The sequence below is a fragment of the Artemia sp. Qi Xiang Cuo genome, chromosome 2 (genome assembly GCF_049724085.1).
Source record: "Artemia sp. Qi Xiang Cuo chromosome 2, ASM4972408v1, whole genome shotgun sequence".
Classification (NCBI taxonomy): Eukaryota; Metazoa; Arthropoda; class Branchiopoda; order Anostraca; family Artemiidae; genus Artemia; species Artemia sp. Qi Xiang Cuo.
In genome coordinates, this window is record NC_142795.1 from 80,214,134 (window position 1) to 80,237,800 (window position 23,667).

At 34.3% G+C, this 23,667-nt stretch overlaps 1 protein-coding gene across 1 annotated transcript in view; it reads right to left on the bottom strand.

Moving 5' to 3' along the window:
- LOC148955663 (vitellogenin-6-like) overlaps positions 1-21,166 on the bottom strand; it is a 46,275-nt gene extending 25,109 nt beyond the window's left edge. The window contains exons 1-7 of the mRNA XM_089103350.1: positions 21,019-21,166; positions 16,258-16,424; positions 12,020-12,148; positions 9,085-9,228; positions 5,723-6,033; positions 1,675-1,873; positions 239-405 (exon numbers count right to left, since the gene is read on the bottom strand). Coding sequence (XP_088959476.1) covers positions 239-405; positions 1,675-1,873; positions 5,723-6,033; positions 9,085-9,228; positions 12,020-12,148; positions 16,258-16,424; positions 21,019-21,061 — 1,160 coding nt within the window. The 5' untranslated portion in view covers positions 21,062-21,166. The remainder of the gene's footprint in view (positions 1-238; positions 406-1,674; positions 1,874-5,722; positions 6,034-9,084; positions 9,229-12,019; positions 12,149-16,257; positions 16,425-21,018) is intronic.
- Positions 21,167-23,667: the final 2,501 nt, after the last annotated feature.

Genomic DNA, 23,667 nt, shown 5'->3' on the forward strand with positions numbered 1-23,667 from the left:
ACATAAAAATGCAAAATGTTTTCCATTAAGCGTTTAACTCATTTGATATAAGTACGTGGTAATGCATCAAAACCGTACTATATACTTAAGTATATAAATAACACCAAGAAATTCTGGACATTAGCTCCCCTAGACAAATATTCCTATCAAATAAAATGATGAATCTTCCTTTGAATTTCCTTCATTCTTTTTATATGAACTTGATCAAATTGGTATCTGAAAGATTAAAACAGACTACCTTTTCTCCTTATCTCCTTTTACTTTTTCCCAAGAGCTCTTGAAAGTTTTGGTATCAAAGCCAGCAACCAACTGCATTGTGTCAAATAGTGTCTGATCTTGAAGAACTTTCTCATCAACAGCGCTGGCTGACATTGCTTTCTCAAGCTTGCCAATATTTTCGAGAACCTAGAATAAGAATTCAGGACGGTTACTTTCTAAATTTACTTTAAATAGCAGGCTTAAAGTAAAAAAAAAAACTTATCTTGAAACTTTCTTTTATTATTAACCACAACTTTCTATAACAGGTAAGTTTTAAGAATTGTTCCTGCTTTTGTTTTTGAATTTATCTTTAGACTATCCAAAACTCAAAGCTTTGAGTCGATACTGCAATATTCTCTTTCGTGTTAGCTCCTTAAATCCCTGTGTACCATGACTAAACCTTTTTTTCTTCTCTAAGAGCCCACAGCCTCACTACAAAATTCTTTTATCTTCCTTTCTTTCAGTATCTTTTTCTGCTTTCCCCGTTTTATTACATCGGTCTGTTGGTCTACATTGACTTAGTAACCCGAAAAAGTTGGATTTTTAATTCAATAAATTTCTCAACAGAGCCACCAAATCAACATAATATGGCAACTAAATCGATATGACAAGCAAATATTACTTTAATAGGAATATCTTCTTAAATTTAGGGTAACACAACGAAAGTAATCGTTGTAGCCTTGCTCATATTGACAAGATTCACCGGTTAGGCAGAAAATTGCTCTTATGACCGTTCTTTACAAAAAAATATACAGGCGTTTGGCACCTCGTAGCAAGATTAAACTTAAAGAACAAGTCCAATACAACTAAAATTACCGGGATTTGATAAAATGGAGGGTTCAGTACTGGAGGGGGCCAAATCCAGAAATATCAAAAGCTTCATAGAAGGACCAGTTGCGCCATGCAATAGTATTCCAGTTATATTAATTTCCAAAGCGTCGTTTTTAAGCTCCCAGGAATTTCAATAGTATTATTCAGGAAGATGATACTTGCATAGACTATCGACCTATCATCCTTATTGCCGGATCAACAAACTATGGGATATTTTGCTGGTATCAAATTTTGAAATATTTGGGAAGACATGATTTTTGTTACTGCTGGTTTTATACCCCTCCCACCTTTAAGTTGGGAGTTCGGTTTTCCTTCTTTGTGGGAAGTTTTTCTCGGCTCACAAAAGTACTATAGGACGCGTTGACCTTATTACCAACAAGAAGTAAAATATATACCTCATTTACTTAAAATTCTAATGATAATAGAATTCCTTAAAAAAATGAGATAATCTGGCATAATTGCGGGTGGACTTTTTAGTTTTTTTATCATTTTGAAAAAACATAAGGAAACGGTTAGTTATGCGAAGAATATATGAAAATACCGCAAAAAAAGACAAAAGGTGAATGGATTAGATAAATATTTCACCTTAGACTGAAGAGACTTGGGTTGTTTAGGCTCTTCAGGGTGGAAAATACTAAGATCAGATTCTGTAAGGTCAACATCATCTTGTGGATGAGGGGGCATAGCACGGAAAGCAAATTTAAGGTCACCAGCTGCTGAGACACCACTGACGTCAATTGGATTAGAAATTTGGCTAGGGTTCTTCCTCAAAGAGTAGCTGGAGCTAAAATTGAAAGAGTAAAATTATTCCATGTTTACAAAAAGTATAAACCAAAGTAATGATTATGCGTTAACCAGAAGTAATGTTTACTTTAGTAACGGTAGCTTTTGGTTACAATTTTTCCAGACGAGCAAACAATTGCAAGAACAGCGAGGATTAAAACAGCAAGAACAGCGAGTCATGTTCCTCACGAGCACAACAACTCAACTGATTAACTTAAACACAAGCCAGCTATATTTAAAAGACTTAGGTTGTCATTTTGCAGTCAATCAAATAAAAACTATATATGCACCCTTAAAGGCTACTGTCGTGCGCTGTTTAATCTAATATTTTTATATGTATCCCGTATGTTACTAACTAACATAGCAAATGGAGACTTAATATATGGTACAAGCTATTTGGCACTCTTGTACTCTTGATTCAAACCTGACGTAGACTAGGTGAGAACAGGCTCTTTCCCTAGAAATTGTCCTCACTTCAGTCAGATGGCTGCTCAGGTCTTTGGCTCCCGCCAGTAGATGACGCCATACATCACAAATGGATTATGTCATTTTGATGATAATTTTATGAGATTTTCCTTAAACAAAAAATCGCGAAGAAAGGAAACGAGGACAATTAACAGCCAGTGAAAAAATTGAAAAATTATGCAAATATTTTGGTCAAGACCTCCGCTTGACCGTCCTCAGTGCAGAATAAAACTGATAAAAATATAAAAACCAAACCTTAAAATAAAAACACCAAACTAAAATTGGACGACCAACGGTGAAAGGGTAACTGAATAAAAAACACAAGTCTAAATGGCATTCCAGAATTTCATTTTGCGTAAAGCACTTTTAAAGGCTGATCGCTTTCCAGTTTGATTGTTATCGGAGACTCTATTCGATTGCACAATATAACTTTGTGGATGTATGTAAAAACGATCAGAATTAAGAATTTTGTCATAAATGGGACTTAGAAAAATTTCTCCAGTGTCTCTATTGAGAGCTACCTTTTGGTGAATGTGCTTTTTTATTTCAACTGCCTCCCTGAAAACTTGCGTGAGACCTTTAACGGGGGCAACGATAGAGGCCTCGTCAAACAAAATGAAATGGTGTGGATTCTCATACACATGTTGCGCCAAGGCGGAATCAAAAACCTCAGGCCTTTGGCGTAACCTCATTGCCTTGTCGATTGAGGACTTGTGCTCAGATAACCTCTGAAAAGGTCAGATTCCCGTTAAAGTAGATTAGTCTAAATTATTAAGTAGATTAGTTTTTAGTAGATTAGATAAATTATTAGATTAGATAAATTAGATTAGATTAGATTAGATTAGATTAGATAAATTAAGTAGATTAGATAAATTATTAAGTAGATAAATAGTTAAGTAGATTAGTCTAAATTGCATCAAATGTATATGAGTACATATATGTATGTCCAACTCCCCATATATACAGATATATACATATATGTTAGGAGTTAGTTTATGATCCCCCTGATCAATAAGCGTAATCCCTTTAAATAAGCGTACAGCTATTTAGGTGAGTTAAAGAATTTATTTTTATTTTTTTTCTATTTATGGAAATATTTTATAGTTTTATTGGTGTTTTTATATTTAGACTACTAGGTTTTATTTTTCAGTTGTTCCATTTTGATGCTACTCTTTTGGATTGACAGTGTTATATGGCTTCTATATGCTCTGCAGATGGCTCATAGTCCATCCGGCTTTTTCAGTTGCTCAACCTTACAGTATTCTTATATGGCGGGAAAAAGCCAGAATCAAAAATGTCACTATAAAAATGTTTCTGTTGGGGGAGGGGTTTTACTATGTTAGTTTTTCTGGCAATTATTGGGGGACTCTCCCTCACTCCACCTTCCACCCTCCCTTTCATCCTCTAAATGCGATGTACCTGGGCAAAGCAAAAACCGAGACGTTTCTACGGAAACATAATTTAGTAAAAGTATATCACATTCAGTAAAAGGGATTTTTTTTCTCAATTTGTTTTATAAAATAGAGCCTGTTATAGATAAAAGTAGAAAACTTAGTAGGATTTTATCTTACGCATTTTAATAACTTACCATCAAAGGTCGTGTCTGATTCAATTTTATAGTGCAAGCATTTTAATTTTATAATTTGTGTTGCTATAGTGAAGAGAGGCTTTTTGCCAAAACTTAAGTGACCTATTACATAATGTCACCATTTGCTAACTATGAATTAAAAGTCAAAGTCTGGGTTTTTTGTGAGAATATCTAGAGGAAATGCCGACCGGTCTTTAATTAATCAACAACCTTTCCATTCGCTTGTCAAGACCGGAGAAATGATTTTAGATAAAAGCTGTCTTCCAGACAGACGTTGGATGTTATTGAACTTTGTTCGATAATTACATTTGTGTTTCATTTTGAACACATCTACAGAGGCGTGGTCAGGGTGTAACAGGCATAAATTTTATCAGGTGAACAGAGGTATGGCCAGGGTTTCCATGCTCGTGTATTTGACCCCATTTACATAGCTTATTTGTGTTGCCATGGATTTTTGTTCTTTTCTATGAATGAAAATATTATGTTTCATTTTTAGCAGGGCTAGCCTGAACAGCGTATGGCTAAGATTTAGTCTTTAGGGGTAATCAATTCATCGCATCTGCGGGGGGAAGCGACGAATAGTTAAAAATTCATACAACCAAATAATAAAAAAAATATACATTTACATATAATCTTGCTTTCTGGAATAGGATAGAGATCACAACATGTGGAAGCTCATTTGTAGTAAGATGACCTGCGAGTAAATAATTTAAATCAATCAAGTTTTGGGCGGAGGTTGATTTTATATCCCATGGTGAATGAGGTGAAAAAAAGGAAGGGAGAGGAAAAGGGATCTGAACTGTTTCAGTCTCCAGAAAAATATCATGGGCACGTCCCCGAAAAAACATGGGCACAAAGAAATGGAGTTTAATCTGATTCTACTTTATCAGAAGTACTTATGCGTCCTATACACTTATAAGTCTTGTAAAATCATTTTAAGATTTTTGTTTGGGGCTCAGCTGCCAAAGGATAATGTTGAGAGTGCCTCTTATTCTCATATCCCCTCCTAAAATCTGCCTGTAGACTAATCTCGGTCGGTTTTATGAAAAAAAAAAAATATATCATTTAAAATCGGGACTGAGCTAGAATTATACTCATATTTCCAATTTCTATTCATTGTAACTTTCCAAAGTTTTGTTAAAAACGCTATTATACAATCGAGATAACGCAAAAACACAGAGTTGGTATCGTTTGAAATACTGAAAGAAAGAAAAATTAGAAAAAGAAGAGAGCTATTCACTGAACTTTGAAATTTTACTTCTTCCACTCACTGGTATTTACAAATATCCACATGCAGCTTACAAAATCAAACAATAGAATGACAATAGAAAACAAGGAATAGAGTGAAAAATTTTTACTGCTGGTAAAAATACATTTACTTTGTAAGCTTTTGAATCAATTCTTGAATAGATTAACACAGTGGCGGATCCAGGGTGGCGAAGGGGCGCGTGCCCCCCTAGCGTAGTTTAAAGTAGTGTAATTTACCTAATTAACTCACGTTTGCGTAAAATTAAGCTTGCTCCTATCGCAAGTTTATCGGATCAACCTATTTCCCCCCTCCCCTAATTTTTTTTTATCGGATCAACCTATTTTGCCCTCCCCCCTAAAAAAATCCTGGATCCGCCCCTGGATGAACAAGCTATTGAATTATGCAAGTCATTACATCAAATTTAATTATTCCGTAATTTCCTTAGTAAATTTTAGTAATTTCTTAGTAATTTCCTTTTTAACACAAAATGATGTATAGTAAATATTAGATATGACCATATACAAAGAATAAGATGAAAATATACTTACTTTGCAAAATTGTACATTGGAACTCCTTTAGGCTGGAAGAGATGGTGAATAGTATACCCAAAGGTATTGATAAAGCTAGCTTTGAACTGGCTTTTTGAATTCTTTTCAAGAACATAGTATATATGGGTGGTTCCAAGGACGTTGTCTTTTGGGGCTTTATTGCAAGTAGTTTCACCAAAGTTACTGACAAACATCTTTGGGTAATCGGCACAGTCTTCTGATGTACGCTGTTTAATAAGGTTAAAACCTTTGCCAAGTGCATCTGTAGCGCCAAAAGAGTACGTGGTTTTACAGTTACCGGCAACAGTGTTCTGAAATGAAATTGGTTTTACTTGAAGGAACTGGCTACGGTAATATAATTCTAACATATTACCAAACACAGTAAAGGAGTATCACTCTTTTTCATTTGTTTGAATATAATCTGCGAGATTGAACCCTGATTTTTTATTGGTGGTTTATTTCTAGGTTAGGTTCCAAAGTATGTCTTATGTGTTCATTAAGTAGCTTATATGACTGAATTGTTAATCTTAAATCACTCTAACTTTCATTTTTTATTGTCGTATCTTAAATTGTTGAGAATATCAGATTCTATTTGATTTTAACACTAAATACTTTTTCTTAAATTTCATTTTAAATGTTAAAAATTCAATGGGTATATTTTGAAAATAATGAAGACAAAAAATATGATCCTGTAAATGTTTAGATTTATCTTGTTTTACGTCAAATTCCAACTCAATTTTAAAGAATCTAAGAACCTTTACCAACCAATGGCAAAAGCAAAATTAATAGAAGGGATTGGCCAACATATTTTCAGTATCTTTGTTTACTCTGTAGTTTACTAAAGATTCTTTGCTCTTGTTTTTTTGCTTTTTATCCCCCTCTTCTTTCTATCTGTCTCTTCTATTTTATAAGACTTCATGGTCTAAACTTTATGGATTATTTTTCTTCTTTTCTCATTTTTCTAAAAGTTGTACCGGTTAATTTTGTACAAAATTGTACTTGTTGTAGTTCCATAAGGTGATTTTAATGAAGATTTTCATTGCACCGACAAATTTGAATGGTATTAAGTTTACCCCCTTACCTTATCGTAATGGTAAGGTACCTTACCCTGTCATATTGATATGAAACCGGACTTGATTTCGAATTTGAACAAGTGGGAAAAGAAAAACTTAATTTTTCTGAAAATCTGAAACATCAATCTGAACATCCATGATCCCATAAACCCAGATCCATGTTTTTCTCTCCAACTGATAGTAATGAGGTGCTTCAAGTTATCGAATCTCTCTCTAATAGTAGTACACCTGACTTCTTTGGCATAAGTAATAAGCTTCTTAGGACCACATCTTCCTATGTTTGTGAACGCATTGTGCACATAGCACACCTGTCTTTGATCAGTGGAGTCTTCCCAGAAATATTTAAATCAGCAATTGTTATCCCGATTCATAAAAAAGGCGATCCGTCTGAGATAAGTAATTATCGTCCAATCTCACTTCTCCAAATTGTATCTAAATTGCTCGAGAGAATTATCTTCCTACGTCTTTCTCTCTTTTTATTTGGGATTAATCCTTCAGATTCGTTGATTTCTTCTCATCAATATGGCTTCCGTTCCAAATTTTCAACTGCTCATGCACTAATCGACGCCACACAGTTTATACGTTCCCAAACGTATAACTTATTTCTGGACGTTGGGCTTATTTCTGGATTTATTTAAGGCCTTTGACATGGTTGACCACAGTGTTTTATTAAGTAAACTCAAGAACATAGGGATTCGTGGAATTCCTTTCTCATGGTTCGGCTCTTATCTCTCTGATAGAGTACAGAGTGTGAGTCTGGGCGGCATGACCTTGCATCCCCTACCTGTCCGGAGGGGCGTCCCGCAGGACTTTGTTCTTGGTCCAATACTTTTCTCCTGTTCTTGGTCCAGTACTTTTTGCTGACGATAGCAACTTTTTCATCATTGGCCCTAATTCACCATCCGTCGTCACCTCTGCTCAAATCCTTCTGAATAGAGTACAGGAATGGTCTCTCGTTAACTGCATGACAATTAATAGCAAGAAAAGTCAAGGTGTATTATTTCGGACCCCTTACAAAAAAAATGAAGCTCAGCAAGCACTTGACCTAAAATAATTCACCGATCTCCTCCTGCCGGTCGAAGTTTCGAAGCTTCTTGGTGTCCACGAAGACTCCTCCCTATCATTTGCAACGCATGTTTCCTACATCAGAGCCATAATCTTGCGACAGGTATAAGTATGATTAATCGTGTGAATTAATTTTCTTCCTCCTGATATCCTTGTCACCCTTTATTACTCTTTTATTTACCCATATATATCATACTGCGGTTCTGTTTTGGGCAACTCTTATTCTTCAGTTACCAACAAATTAAAATATGTCCCAAATCGTACCATCAAAGCAGTTTTTCGGCTATCCCAACTATATCCCATCCAGGACTTGTACTCTGATTTTGGTATTATCTCTTTCGAAAAAATCATCAAAAAAATAATTCTATCCCTTGCATACTCCGCTCACCCTAAGAATCTTCCTCCCCGATTGTTATCTGATTTTATTTGTAATAATTATGAAGACCTATGTGTCTATTCATCGAACCGTTCCTTCGTTGTCCCCAAGTGTGTCTCTAGTTTCACCCAGCGATCTCTCATTTATAAGTCTAGACTTCAAGGGAATATAATAACCCCCAGTGTTGAGCTATCCACAAGTTTTTTGCACGCTGTATAACAATGTTACTAAACTTTGATATAATAATTTTTTAAATTTTTAATTAATTTGCTTTAATTTACCCGTGTTTCCTCTTTCTTTTTTCTTTTTTTCTTTTTTTTTCTCTCTTCTTCATTTTCAATTTTTTTTTTGTTATTGTCCTCAACAAGTTTACTTCCAGGAGTCTTATTATTATTGGTTAGATTTCATTTTTATTTGAATAAATTGAATTGAATTGAATTGAATATCATCCTGAACAATCTGAAATCTTCTACTTTCTAACTTTTCGTGGTGTAAAGTCTTGAATCTTTTTTTTTTCTTCTGCTATTTGTTTCTAAAACATATGTCGGTCTATACTGTATTTCTTACTTGAAAAGAAATTACCCATTGTAGTTCCATACAGCCATTTTAATGAAGGATGCACTTATCTTATTGTTATAGCGGCCAATTTGAATGGAGGTAAATATACCATATTTCCGCATTGAAATGGTAAGATACCGGTTAACCTGAACGCTGGAGCAATTTTAACCATTTTAAAGACCTGCTCTCAAAATTATCTATAATTTTCATGACTTGCATGCCATTTGATTTCTTAAGGCCCCCACCCCCAAAAAGTTCTATATGCATTCGTAGAAAGGATAATAGCTTACTTCTGTAGTTCTTGTGTAGGCGTTTTCGTTTTTGCCTAGTTCATTTGCACCAACAGACACATCCATTTGTAAAGGTGAGGCGATACCTTTTTTCAAAGACACAGACCAAAATGTATCACTCGGATCCGTCTCAAAAGCAACAATCTAAAACAAAAAAGTTATAATTACTTAATAAGCATTAAACTGCTAATGCAATAAATTGCAATTATTAGGAAACATAATGATCCGGGTCGAAACTCAGACCTCATTTCCGAGGGTGGAGGGGACAAAATGAGTAACAACACATACCTACAGTGGCACCAATCCATAAAAACAGGGGGGCTGAATGATGCTGCCTTATTTTTATATTTTTGTTCTGAGATTTCTATTATATAGCATTAAAAGTGCCAATTAGACGAGGTTTGCCCCCCCCCCCTAGAATTCAGCTTATGGGCGCCCATGGGGGTAGGTATTAAAAAAAAAAACTACAAAAATGTATTTGCCAAAATCTCCAGGAAATGGGAAGAGATTTTTATTTTTTCTATTTTTAACGAAAATCCAAAATGTATTTTTTCAAAATTTACCTGCTCCCCCTGCCCCTCCCCCAAATTGGCACCCCTGCATGTCTCACAATTTTTGGGTCCATAAAAGCACTAATAAACATATTTTAAACATCAGAAACAAACCTATAATAGTAGTTTAACAACAACCTATAACAACAAATACAACCTACAAATAACAAACCGCTAACAGTAGTCACAGTTAATGTCTGATATTTACTTGCTTGTTTTGTTGTTAGGAATAGGGTTCAGTACAAAAAAGAAATTTGGAGGGAAGGGGAGGGGATTAATTTTATCGAAGACATGCACACACTATTAAATGTTCTTACTCGACCAGAATATATTCTTTTCTTTTAGAGGTATGACAGCATGTAGAGACATTATTTTCGAATATAAGACATGTGTTTCCCTTCAAACATTTAAACTGCAAAATTTTCATCATTGCCATGTTAGTTCTAGAATCCGGGACTATTTAGAAGCCTTGTGGAAGACTGAATAAATTTTAAAGGATTAACACTTAGAACCCTTCCGTTCTCATTTTCTAGTGCTCCTAAAATTGTAATTCCTAAATTTTTTTTAAAAATATCCTAAAATTGTAACTCAATTCCTAAGCTATAGAGTCGTTATAATTCAAAAATTTTTTGTTTTGTTATTACCTACAAATTTGTTAAAATATCGAATAAATAACTAACTAAAATCATTTTTTCCATTTAAATGAATTATTAAGCCTCGTCTTGATTGACATCATTCACCCTGCCAGCAGCAGGACAAGCTTTGATTAGATGGACAATCATAGCCTTCGAAATTTTCGAAGGCTGTCCAGTTATATTGGTAGTCCAATCATAGCCGACTGTCTGAAAATTATCCACCTCCAAAAAAGCTCCTGTCAAGTTGAATGATGTCAATTAGGACGAGGCTTTATGGGTCAATAACGACATTACTTAACAATTTCTTATTCAAAATTGGACGGTATTTCTGGTGTCAAAAATTTCTTCTTTTTGTTTTTGATTATACTAGGTCCTATTCAGTACTTAGGAGATTAGGGCGTTAGCCCCCCCCCCCAAAAAAAAATGTTATTTATATTAATTTTTGTGTATATAAAAAAAAATTGATGCGTTTTAAAGTTTTTGTACCCTCCCCCCTGAAAAAAATTCTGGATAAGTTTTTGGACTAGGGTATAACGGAGATAAAACGAACCAACACTGGAATCCAAATACATTCTTCGCTGTTATGCTTTAAGGTCGTATCAGATATTTTCAAACTTCCAAAATAATTGCCAAAACCACCTGCTAAGCTGCTTTAAAGGGGAGGATCAGCAGGGCAATGTTTGTTCAATTACAGCTTGGTCCTCTTGATCTATATTACCCTACTAACCCTCTCTTTAAGGACAGCATAGCAACAATTTTGAAAAATTACCTAAGAAGTCACATACCTAAGAAGAAATTACCTGAGTGTCAGATATGACCTTTAGACGCCACAGCGACATTATACAAATGAAGATTTATTTTAATTTACTTAAAGCCAAAACTTTAGGATACTAAGTAATTTTCAGTCAAATGATACTTATCATCAAATATATTATCTATTAGTATGTTTTTAACATTCAAAAATCATTAAAATTTTTCACGTACAAATACAAAATCCTGAATCTAGCTTGTCTTATTAAAAAAAAAACTAAATTTTTGCTTTATAACAAAATATTTTGAATTTTTTTTTAAAGATATTAGGTTATATTTGACATTTATAAAAAGCTAAAATTATCCTTTGCCTTCTTGTGTCAAAATACTAGCTAAAATAGGTACAGTTAGACTAAGGATTTGAGACAAAAGAGAAAAATTCAAAGGAATAGAAACTTAACAGAAAAATGTAATATTTATAAATATATATTTTTAGTTTATGCTCGAAATTAAACATTCATTCTTTAAATTTATTAAAAATAACATTATGTTGTAATTGAACTAACAAAAAAAGAAGCTAAAATCATTCTGCTTTAAGCCTTTAATGTCAAAACATTTGCTCTACCTTATGTCCTTAGATGCCTTTAATTAATTAGGTAGCTTAGGTACCTTTAGATACCCATTGGTACCTTTGGGTTAATGACTTGGAAAAGAAAAAAGTAAAAAAAAAAATCAAAGGGATGGAAAGTTACTTTACCTTGTTCATACTTAAAACAGAAAAATGTATTAATTATAAGCAAATTTTTATTTTTCTGATATTAAATTCAATAGTTTTTTATTATTTTATAAATGAAATTAGGTTATGTTTGCTACTTTTAAAAAATCTAAAATTAAACTCCTTTAAGACAATAATGTCGAAAGATTGGCTACGCCTTAGGTCCTTTAGGTTGATGACTTGGGAAAGACAAAAATGAAAAAATAAAATGAATGAATACTTACTTTTCCCTGTTCATACTTGACACGGAAAGGCTTTTCAAGAGCTGCGGTAGCATCCGCCTTCTTGAGGTATTTGACTTTTCGTAGCAGGTCTTCATGACCATTTCCAAGTGCAAATTGAACATTGTCGAGCTGAAAGAAACAACCATTCAAATTTTTTGTCTTTTCTAGTAAAAGAAAATTATCTATATTGTTTGTCTATTTATTACATTCACAAACAACTTTGATCTAAATAACAACGGCATTCTCTAATACCCATTAATTACATGCAATACCCCCCCCTCCCATCGCAGGAATTAAAACAAAATAAATCAGAAAAATAAAAATAAGTATTGTCAAGGAAATGGACTATTATATGAATGACAAGTGATAAAAGATAACATGAAAGTTAGCTTAGACGTGTTAGAATGCCTTGATGTTCGTATCTTAATATATGCACAAAATAATTTTTTAGTGTACACAAAATAAATTAAGTAATATATATATATATATATATATATATATATATATATATATATATATATATATATATATGAAGCAAGTATTCAATTTTTAGGCTTTTTTAGTGACAAAGTTTTCATGTTTATCTTTTGTGAAAAAAAAAATTGCATAAAATTAAAAAAAAAGCATTTTGGAAATACAACATATTTTCAATTTTAGCATGTATGTGTTGTGTTTGTATTATTTTTTATAAATAAAATAATTTTCTAACATAGATGAAACGAAAAAATATAAACATACAGGCAATACAATATACTATTACAGTTATAATAATAATGATTCAAAAAGTAAATGGAAACATATATATGAAAACATGAAAACATATGACTTCTAGTGAATACAAAAAATATAATCTAAACAATATAACATAAATACGAGAAATTGAATATAGGCAATAAAATATATTATTAGTCAATAATAATAATAATAAAACATGTGTATAGGTAAGTGCAAGATTTTTTAGAACTACATCCTAACTATATTTCAGAAGATATCTACTATGCATTAGATGTTTTCTAAGGAAATCATCTTATAAATAAATAAAGTAGCCTACAATAAAAAAATATGTACAGACAATACAATATATTACTACATTAACAATTATAATGATGAGATTTGAGAGACAAATAAGCAATAAAAACCAAGTCCAAGGTACGGATCTAAAGCGTCAGGCGGAAGCTTTTTTTTTGGGGGGGGGGCTTTTCGGATGAAAAATTTCCAGCAATTGGCAGGGAAAAAAGACAAATAATTAGAATAATCAATCAGATTAAGCTTGTCAAAGAGTCATTGTCGGCCAACCGTCTAGGGCCAACGGAAAGTAGGTCATCACTGAATTGGGTGGGAGGATGTAAGAAAATACGCAGCAACCATCATCAGTAGCGACCGTCATGTATCTAGAAACGAAGTGTGACCGAAGTATCTAGTATTTTTGTGAAATTTATCACTATTTGTGAAATTTATCACTGTCTATTAGAAGGATTTTATCCCTATTTGAACTTTTATTTATCGTCATGAAAAGGCGGTGTGGTCTCTGAAATTATCTATATTTAGTCTTATGTTTCTACATTTTTTTGCTGATTTTCAGCCACATTTCTTTTTTTTCAATTTAGCGCCCGCTACTACAAAAACTGTATACCTGCATGTGGAATTTCATTAAAATGGAATTTTTTTTTTATCAAAAATTGAATTCCCGAATGTTTCTAATCCTTCAAGATATATATCGTTCTGTAAGTTTACACTTAACCAATTAAAACAATCAGATTTGACTTTCACTGTCCTTGGCCCTTTAAGGCTTCTGTTCCCCATGTAAGTTTTCGGTATGTTATTTTTCTGCCGTTCCTAATGTTTAAAAATTTCAACATCGGATGGTAATTACTATTATTTGATAATTGAGGTTTGGCTTTAACCAGAAACCAGATTTAATTTTTTAAATTTGCTCTGAATCTTCAGATGAAAAATTAAATAAAAAATTAGCTGAAAATCGTCAAAAAACGAAAGTTTTCTTTTCAGGCAAGTATTGATCATTCTCTAAGAAAAAAAAGGTAGCATGTAAATCATGGCTTAATGAAGGATCAGATGTGGATCCAAGGGTGCACTCTGGAATTTTGTTCAGGGGGGGGATTTTTTGCGGTGGTTATTTTACAAACAAGGCTTTAAAAGTATAAAAATTTGTTTATATGCATTTTTGCTGTGCTGTTAAAAGTCAGAAAACAATTGGGGTAGGGGGTTCAAACCCGGTACCCCCCCCCTCTGATACATCTGTTTCTGGAAATACCGAATCTGATTTTTTGTTGCAAGTTCACAGGGAACATAAACCATAAGCAAATTAATTTCTTGAACCGGTTATGTTATTTTGCCGTTTCACTACAAAATGAATTTATCTCCTGTCGGCGTCAATTTCGCAGTTGCGCAATATGCCCCATCTGGAATCAATGTGTTTTTCCTTAGGAAACTCGTTTACCTATCAAATAAAATCAGATGGTCTGGGCCAAAATTCGTGACTCATTACGCTTCAAGAAGCTCTAAGAATTTTCCAGAATTGTGTTTTACCTGATATCTTAAAAAAAAACTTCTTTTGAAATAAGGCCGTATCCGTGGGAGTGGGGGTGGGGGTGGGGGTGGGGAGGGGGGCCCCCCCCCCCCCGAAATTTCTGTCTGACTCGTTAAAGCATAAAGAAAATACCTATAAGCAAATTTTGATACTTTTTAAAGGTTATTTTTGGGGAGAAAACAAAAAATTCCCCCCCCAAAAAAAAATCTTGGATACGGCCTCGTTTTGAAACAAAGTTAATATATTCAGACGATAGCTATTTTTCATGAAGGAAGCACTGGTTGTGTTTTTAAAATTAACCATATCCTGCACTATTTTTCTTTTTTTAAAGTCGTTCTATGTTGAAAGTGACTTTGGTGTTGGACAGTTATCGAAACCTCGTTTGCGACGGTTCCATTGTAACCATGTAACCATTTAACTGTGTGTTAACAGAACACAATTGATGAGCGAAAAGTGATGAAAGAGAGGGGTAATACAGAACTCTCAGCTACCATTCTTGGGAGACATCTGACAGTTTATAAGTGACCATGGAATTCCTGTGTTGTTTTAAAGTCAGTTCAGTTACATGGGGGTTCAGTTACACGGGGGTTTAGTTAAATGGGGTTGAGTTGCACGGGTGTTGAGTTGCACGAGGGTTCAGTTAAAGGGGGGTCTATAGCATGAGAGTTCAGTTTCACGAGGGTTCAGTTATACGGGGGTTCAGTTGCACGGTGGTTTAGTCACAGGGGCGCAGTTGCTTGGGGTTCAGTTACACGGGGGTTCAGTTACACGCACACCGTTTGTGACACTATTTTCAGGTAACGCTAATAGTATACTTAAAGATTTCACTATTCAAAAAATAGGGTAATATGTGTGACAATTTTTTTGGAGGGGGGGGGGTTAGTGTCTAAAAGAAATATTCAGCAGGCTTAAACACTTAGTTAAATTCCAAAAGTTTTCGAGGTTTTACCCCTCAGATTGTTGATCATTAAAACAGATATCAACAATAATGTTTCTGGAACCAAAACTAAAACTGAGCATCAAACGAAGCCCACGTTTTACATTATTTTTTTTTTTTAGATGTTAGTATTTAAGAGCAGTCTAAAGACAGGAACACGTAGCTAAACCCAAACAGATTCTGCAGTTTTTTAGGCAATTCAGTCAAAACTAAAAATGAAGTTGCTGGACCCAAAACCATAAGTGGGCATTAGACCGAGTCTACTTCTGAAAGTTTTTGGTGTTTTAGTTTCAAACTCCTTACTGACTCATCTTCAAATGCTCATTAAAATAATCCCAGAAAATAAAATACCAAACAATCAACAACACAATTTGCCACTCGTTGCTAAATCATTCTTCAGCAATCAACTGACAATGTTCATTCTAAAATACACTGTAGAATATTCAATATACTATGGCTTCTAACAACTAACTGCAGCACCATCTGCTATCTGACTGCACATCTACATCTAACTGCAGCGCCATCTAAGGCCAACACCACAAACCGTGTGTCTCCTCCACCCTAATCTATTCCAATACACTGTCAACCAAAATACATATTCAAACATGTAATCAAATACTGAAAAATTCAGTGATTTTTTCAGTCAGCTACATAAGAATTTGCTTTGTTGTTTCTATATTAAAATTTGCTTTGTTGTTTCTTTTATTATCAGGCCAAATTGGCCTCATACCGAATCAAATGTTAGCAGCTTACCTTAGCAGTAGCGTACGGCCCTTGTCTTTGGACGGTAAGTGTTCCTTGAATACCAAATGCGGACCCAAAAACAGCTGGATCTTTTACACCAGTTGATGTATAGCCGTTGAAGCTATAGACATATTCCAAGCCTTCGTCAAATAGACCTTCACATCTTACCGATGGAACTAAAAGTAAAAAAAAATGTAAAATTAAGCAGCTCCCTTATTTGTAGTGGTTTCAAATTTAATGAAGTTATGTAGTTTCTTGTAGTAGTGGTTGCCAAGTTAAAAAATAAAACGTGGATGAAAAATCAGTAAAAAATAAACCATATGACAACAAACAGCTTCGAAGGTGTAGTTGTATGTAGACTCCTAATCCAGCTGGGTTTTTTATAGTCATTTTACGGTACCAGATTTAGAACAGGGGCCTGGGGCAAGGGGTACACTATCCTGGTGCCAGAAAAAGAAAGCATCAAAGTGCATTACTTCTAATTTTGTTTTACAAAAAATGTTTTTTACGGCAATTTATCGCTAGTTCTTGGTTATGGTAGGCGCTCGATTGCAAGTTTGATTAACTTCATAAATTACTGGGTGTGATCACGGTGTGCTACTCCTGTGCTACTCCTTGTTGATGGTGCTACTCCATGGTGTGCTACTCCTTCGAAGGTGTAGCTGTCTATATAGTCCTAATCCAGCTGGTTCGTTTTTATTGTCATTTTAACAGGGGCTGGGGTGAGAGGTACACTATCCTGGTGCCAGAAAAAGAAAGCACCAAAGTACTTTCTAAAAAAAACTTCTAACTTCTTAAAGAAAACTTCGAAGTTTGTTTTACAAAAAATGGTTTTTACGGCAAATTTATTTATCGCTAGTTCTTGGTTATGGTAGGCGCTCGATTGCAAGTTTGATTAACTTCATAAATTACTGGGTGTGATCACGGTGTGCTACTCCTGTGGTAGAAGGTATTCTTAGCATTTGGTTTGTGCTAACTCGAGCATTTGAGTGCAAGGAATAGGTTTGATCACATTTTATCATAGAACGAGACAAAGTTGCTTCAATTTTTGCCTTATTCGCGTTCAATGAATGTACTTTTTTGTATTTTTAGAATATTAATTTTCAAATTTGCTTATGCACGAGAATGTTAATTGTCAATCAAGTGCATATATATTGTTGTAATTAAATTAGTAAAAAAATTATTTCAAGACTGTGCCCAAATTGGGCTATTTGTGTTTGCCCCACTCTCTCCCAAAGTATTGAAAACATGTTTACAAATATATTGCGCTTAGTCACTTACTGGCTAAAAGCCCTTAAACGACCTTCTTAACGGTTGAAACCCGTCTCTTACATGGCAGGAATACCTCCTTTTCCTCAATCAAAAACCATAGAAACACTGGGATTTATTCTATACCAATTTTTCTGTCCAAGCCCTAGGAATTATAAACCCAGTACACGAAGTATGACATGTTTTTCAAATAATAATTTGAATTATTTAATTGGATTCAATAATATTTATTTAATTGGATTGGAATTATATTTAATTAAATAACTAAAATATTAAATAATATTTAATACTTAATTGTATTCAATTATTCAGTAATAATTGGATTAGGCTTTTATTTACACTCAATCCTCCCCAGGAGTTTCATAATAGCTTATAAATTTTCAAGGATTGTGGCTGTTAAATACTGAATTAAATTCCACAAATTTCCCATTTGAATATACAATGGATGCAGGGCCGTATCCAGGATTTTTTTTTCGGGGTGTGGGGGGGGGGGGGGTGCCACAAATAAACTCTAAAAAGGCCCAATTTGTTTACATATATTTTTGTATACTTTTGTATGAGTCTGACAAAAATTTAGGAAATGGGGTAGTTCAGACCGGGTCCTCCTAGATATGGTCCTGAATACACGACTGAATTTTAGGAGCGACAACCATTAACCCTTGGACCGACACACTGGTGAACTGATTTTTAGGTTCTTTTGATTTGACCCTTTTCCCAGAGAATCAACCTTCCCCCAAAGAAAATACCCTGCACGTGCAGGGCAAATTTCCCGGTTCAGAGTAGCTTTGCCTAGACTAAGGTAATCTGGACTTCATCGGTGGCATCACCAAAAGTCTGTTCACCAAAGCATTCACCCAAAGTCTGTCTTTTTTTCCATTTTTTCAATGAAAATACCCACCCCCCCACCCCACCCCAAAAACAAGTTAATTTCTAAATTTACGGGAAGTAAGGCAAATACCCCCCCCCCACACACACACATACACTGATTGAAGCCATTAAATATCATCCCTTGCCCCCTGTGACATCAGATAATTAATTCCTTTGTTAATTTATCCCGACGATTAAAACCCCATGACGCTAGAACTATTCACTGTGATAAGCCAAGGTCACGAAGATTTTGGCCATTGATTGTGCTCTATGATCGAACTAATTTAATCCCTCATATGATAAACCTGTTCGCGACAGGATCCTGCAATGTATAAATTCAAGATCAAAATGAAGGGGCTTGTGACCCCACTGTGGAATACTTCTTTTCCTCTAGTGATGCAGAGCTATCAGTATTATTCAGAGAATATTAAACAAAAAACATAGTGGAAATAAATTTCGGCAACATGAATTAATTTATTCCCTTTAAATTTGACAGAAGTGATTTGACTAAATTTCGTCAAGTGAATTTTGTTCAAAAGGAATTTAAAATGTGGTTCAATACCGCTCTCTAGGGCTATAAGGAAAGTAAGGTTGAGGTGGCTAGGGCACGTTGTGCGGATGAAGGATGACAGATTGCCGAAGATTTTTCTTTTTCGGCCAACCGTCTAGGGCTGAACGAAAAGCAGGTCGTCCTCGTCTGGGGCGAGAGGACGTCATAAAGAAAGATTTAAAGGAAATGGGAACTTCGTGGGAGGGTGTAAAAAGGGAGGCTCTGAATAGATTGAGATGGAGAAGGAGCGTGCGTAGCTGTGTTGGCCTCAGGCAGCTAGGTGCTGCGGTAAGTTGTTAGTAGTAGTAGTAGTAAAGTCAACAGGGATTTATTTAACTAAATAACACCCATCTGGATAAACCCCTGAAATCCAAATCCAAAATTTTAAATATTCACTAGAAAGATATCCTCAAGAAAGATCTATCCATTAAGAAAGATTTATTATCAAAATCCTTAAATCACTGATTAGAGTTGAATGAAAAAACATGTTTGCAAAAAAAAAAAAAAAAAAAAAAAAAAACCCAAAGAAGCAAGATCGGAGTCCGCAAATTTTAGTGATAATCGTTTTCTTTCAAATATCGTTTTCTGTCAAGATCTTAGCAGATTAATTCTTCAAAACACAGGGCTAATATGGAGCATGTCAGGGGCGGATCCATGATTTTTTTAGGGGGGGGGCAAAATAGGTTGATCTGATAAACTGGCATTCGGAGCAAGTTTATGACGCAAACTTGCGTTAATTAAGTAAATTACACTACTTTACCCGCGCCCCCCCCCTAGATCCGCCACTGGAGTATGTTAACAATAATCAGATTATCAGGGTTCTTTCCATTGTTATCCTCTTTCTAAATATAATTTCAATATTCGTATCCAACATATCACGAGCGAAACTAAATTTCACCAAGTCGAGACTGCAGAAATCCGTTTTAAGAAAGAACCTATCACGTATCGCGAGATTTGATTAACGGGTCACATTTATTTAACATTTATTAAAACATTTGAATTAACATTTATTTAAAACAGATTATTTTTTTTTTGTTATTAGAGCCTTATTTGAGACCAGCTGGGTGGAGGCTCGGGTGTATTGAAATAAACACGACGGTGATATTTACTGGATATAAACTAAGGAATCCAATGGTACTTTTTTATTTAATTTATTGGCATGTTTCTTTCAGACGTGGCCAATCACTAAATTCTACCGAGGTTTATGTGAAATTTATTAATTTATTATTATATTATTAATTTGTTATATTATAAATTTATTATTAATTTTATTATTTATTAAATTTATTACTGCTTTTTTAATTAAAATAAGAGTAAAAAATTAACATATATTTAAAAACAGCTAAATTTTTCTTGTTCTTCTAAGTATTGAAACAGGACGCAGAGTACTTGTTTTGCAAATGCGGGTTTGATCTTATAAACATATACTTGCTAAACTAGCCTTATTTCTTAATAAGACACGAATGCAGTGCAGTGATTCATTTCAGAGTGGGGGGGACAAAACGTGCAATAAAAACCATAAACTAGTGAGTAATTTGACAGAAATAGTAAAATTACGAAACGCCCAGGCTCTCAGGCCCATCCATAGCGTACGTATGTCTTAGGGTACAGGTCTAGAATAGAGGCCCTCTAGATGGACATATACTAGAAAAAATAGAAATTTTTAGACTGCTACTTTTATATTCATTTTTATGCTTTTGTTCACGTATTGACAATTCACCCCCAGCCCCCTCCCCTCTAATTACTTCCTATAGCTCAAGGGTTTATAAAAAAACTTAAAAAAAAATATTGAATTTTTAATTTATAATATGCAGCAAGTATCAATGAATCATATTTCCTTGTTTGTTTTCCCCATTTTTATCTGTTTTTGAATCATTTTTTTTCATCAATTATTCATTTTTTTACAGCCTAGGGCTATGAGTGGGCTTGGGATGAATTGTCAAAAATGCAAACAAAACCATAAAATAAACATAAAATTAATAATCTAAAAGTCTCTCTTTGTTCTGGCATGTCCCCTATCACAGGATGTCACGACAATATTTCTACGGAATAAGTTATGAAAACAAAGAAATAATTTGACGTACCGGCCAAGGCCACTGCAATAAGAACACAAAGGTATAGCCCCATATTTCCTGTCCGCCAACGATGGCGTACTGACTCTAAGAAACCCCCAACATCATAATTTATATAACACCCAAAGTGACCCTTGTGCCTCTTTCTTCTCTCTCTTATTGGTCAAAAACTAGAAATCTTCCGATCCTTTGTTAGAAAAAATTGCTTTTGGAAACAACGACCTTCGAAACGTGTTGGAAACTGGGATTTCCACTTAGATACAGCTAAGACATGGTCCTAATTGCTTGATCTATAGGCGTACAAAATCTTGGATCTGAGCCTGCGCTTTGTTTGGAGTTCTTTTTTTATGGGCCTTCTCCAAAATATTGTTTTTGTTCGATCAAAACATAGCAACAAATCTTGGTCCAAAAAGGCTCGATGCTTTAAGAAAAATGGGTTTACAACAATTCGAAATTACCACATGTATTAAGAGTGGTTATGATGGGGCCCCATCTCCCTCAGCCTCATCATACAGTATTTAAACATAATTTTCTTTTTACTTAACACACAGGGTACCTAGAATAGTCCATAAGTTATGTCCCCCATAGAGACACATTTTTGGGCTTTTGATCCTCGATGGGAGAAACTTCGCTCTATACTTACTCAAGGCCACTGCGTTGATTCTGATTTGAAATACAAAATTTTAAATTAATAATTTTAGGGAAGAAATGCGCCACTGCATCATAGTATGTTCTTAAACTGGGAGATTTTAAGCAAGATTTTTTTAATATATGACTGATTTACAATCTATATATTTTTGCTGGATTTATAGCTGGATTTTGTTTCTTTTTTTTCACGTTTTTTTAGTAGTAACTGCAGTATCAGAGGTAACGCTGAAGTGTTGCCTATAGTAAAAACCCAATTTGCCTCTCAGGCATTATTTATTCCTGTTTCTTACCCGACTGCTTCGTCGGGTAAGAAACAGTTGTTGTAGTAAGAACCGGTCGGGTAAGAAACGGTTGGTCGTAGGGACAGGACTCGTTCAATTGGCAACTGCAAGTTCCAGTGGAATTATTTCAGGGTTGAAAATGATTAGAGGGCAGCCAGCCTTTTTTGAAGTTTTTTTTTTACCCTGCCGCCCCTCCCCATAATCGCTCCACTCGATTTTGGATCAATATTTAGAAACATTTATTTTAGAATAGCAAATTTCGAAATACCACAAAGATTGGATGCTTTAAAAAAAATGAGTTATCTGGAAAATTTTCTTAAAAGTAGTTTGCTTTGTGGCCATAAATGACAGGATTTCGATCTATAACAAGCAGAAACTACCCTATGTATGAGGGTAGGTTAGACAGGGGTCTCCTCTCCCTCAGCCCCGTCCTATAGTATTAAAACATATTTTTCTTTTTACTTCAGGCACGGAAACATGGAACAGTTTTTGGAACCCTAATTAATTTCAAAATTGCATTTTTACTTCCACAGTTTATCTGAACTATTATTGTTTTAGGCAGAACCTATAATATATTAGATTTTTTAGAATAGATTGAGGAGAGGGGTTCTTCAAGACAATTCCCACGCCCAATCCCTTCGGTAAGATAATTTTTAGTAATTTGTTCTTAAACGTCCCTTTGTGCTGCAATAAAAGAGGCTGATTTTTACTTGATTCCTCTTATTCTTTAAAACCAAAAATTCAATTCATTTTTTTCTTGATTTTTCAAAATTCGCAATTCTGCTTTGATAAAAGATGGATTCGAAAATGAACGGGTTTTAAAAAGAATGACGTATATTTATTAAGGCAGTGTTTTCATGTCTCTCTCTTATGGGTCTTTACTTCGCTGATTAATTTCCGGGTTACCGATTCTGATTCTTTTTTCCAGAAAATTAAAAGCATAGAGATTACTTGGTACTTATGCATTATAAATAACCCACCGCCATACACCAAAGAAGTCAAGTTGGGTTATTGTTAATGAAATAAAATAAAATAGGATGTAAATATAATAGTTTAGAAACAAATTTGGGCTATATATTTGCACATTAGGTAGGGGTTGGGGTAAAGCATAGCATATATTAAATACGTACCCCAAAACCCCAAAAAACAACAGTTTAAACATTGTGAACGCAATAAGAAATCACGCTTTGCGATCTATTTATCTAGCAAATACCCGTTTGTCTGGTTTCCTGTCTGGTTTCCTTGTACATTCTATAGCAGTGGGTTATTTATAATGGATAAGTACCGATTACGTAATCTAGTGGCAAGAATCTGTAACATTTTAGCAGGAATCTAACATTTAGAAAACGCTTACAGGTGACTAGTCGTCATCAAAAATTTGTGATTTGACTAGTAAGAAGGGAGTAGGAATTGATTGAGGTTTTCAAATGAATGTATTAGAGCAAATTTTTCTATGCAAAATGCCTTGTTCCTTGGCGGAGGAAAATAAAAAGAATGAGTCAGAGGTGATTTCACAAACATATCACAGGAGCGTCCACAAAAGGCAAGATTAGAACTTATACCGAGTAGAAATTACCAGATATATTCGTGGATTCCTTCTGCCACAGCCTCGTAATACAATGTTAAAATTTAATTTCTTTTTTACGTAAAGCACACGTTTCCTAGAATGAATACAAACTTTTTACCTTAAATTTGTACTGTTTAACACTAAGGCTGTAGCAACTTTAGATTT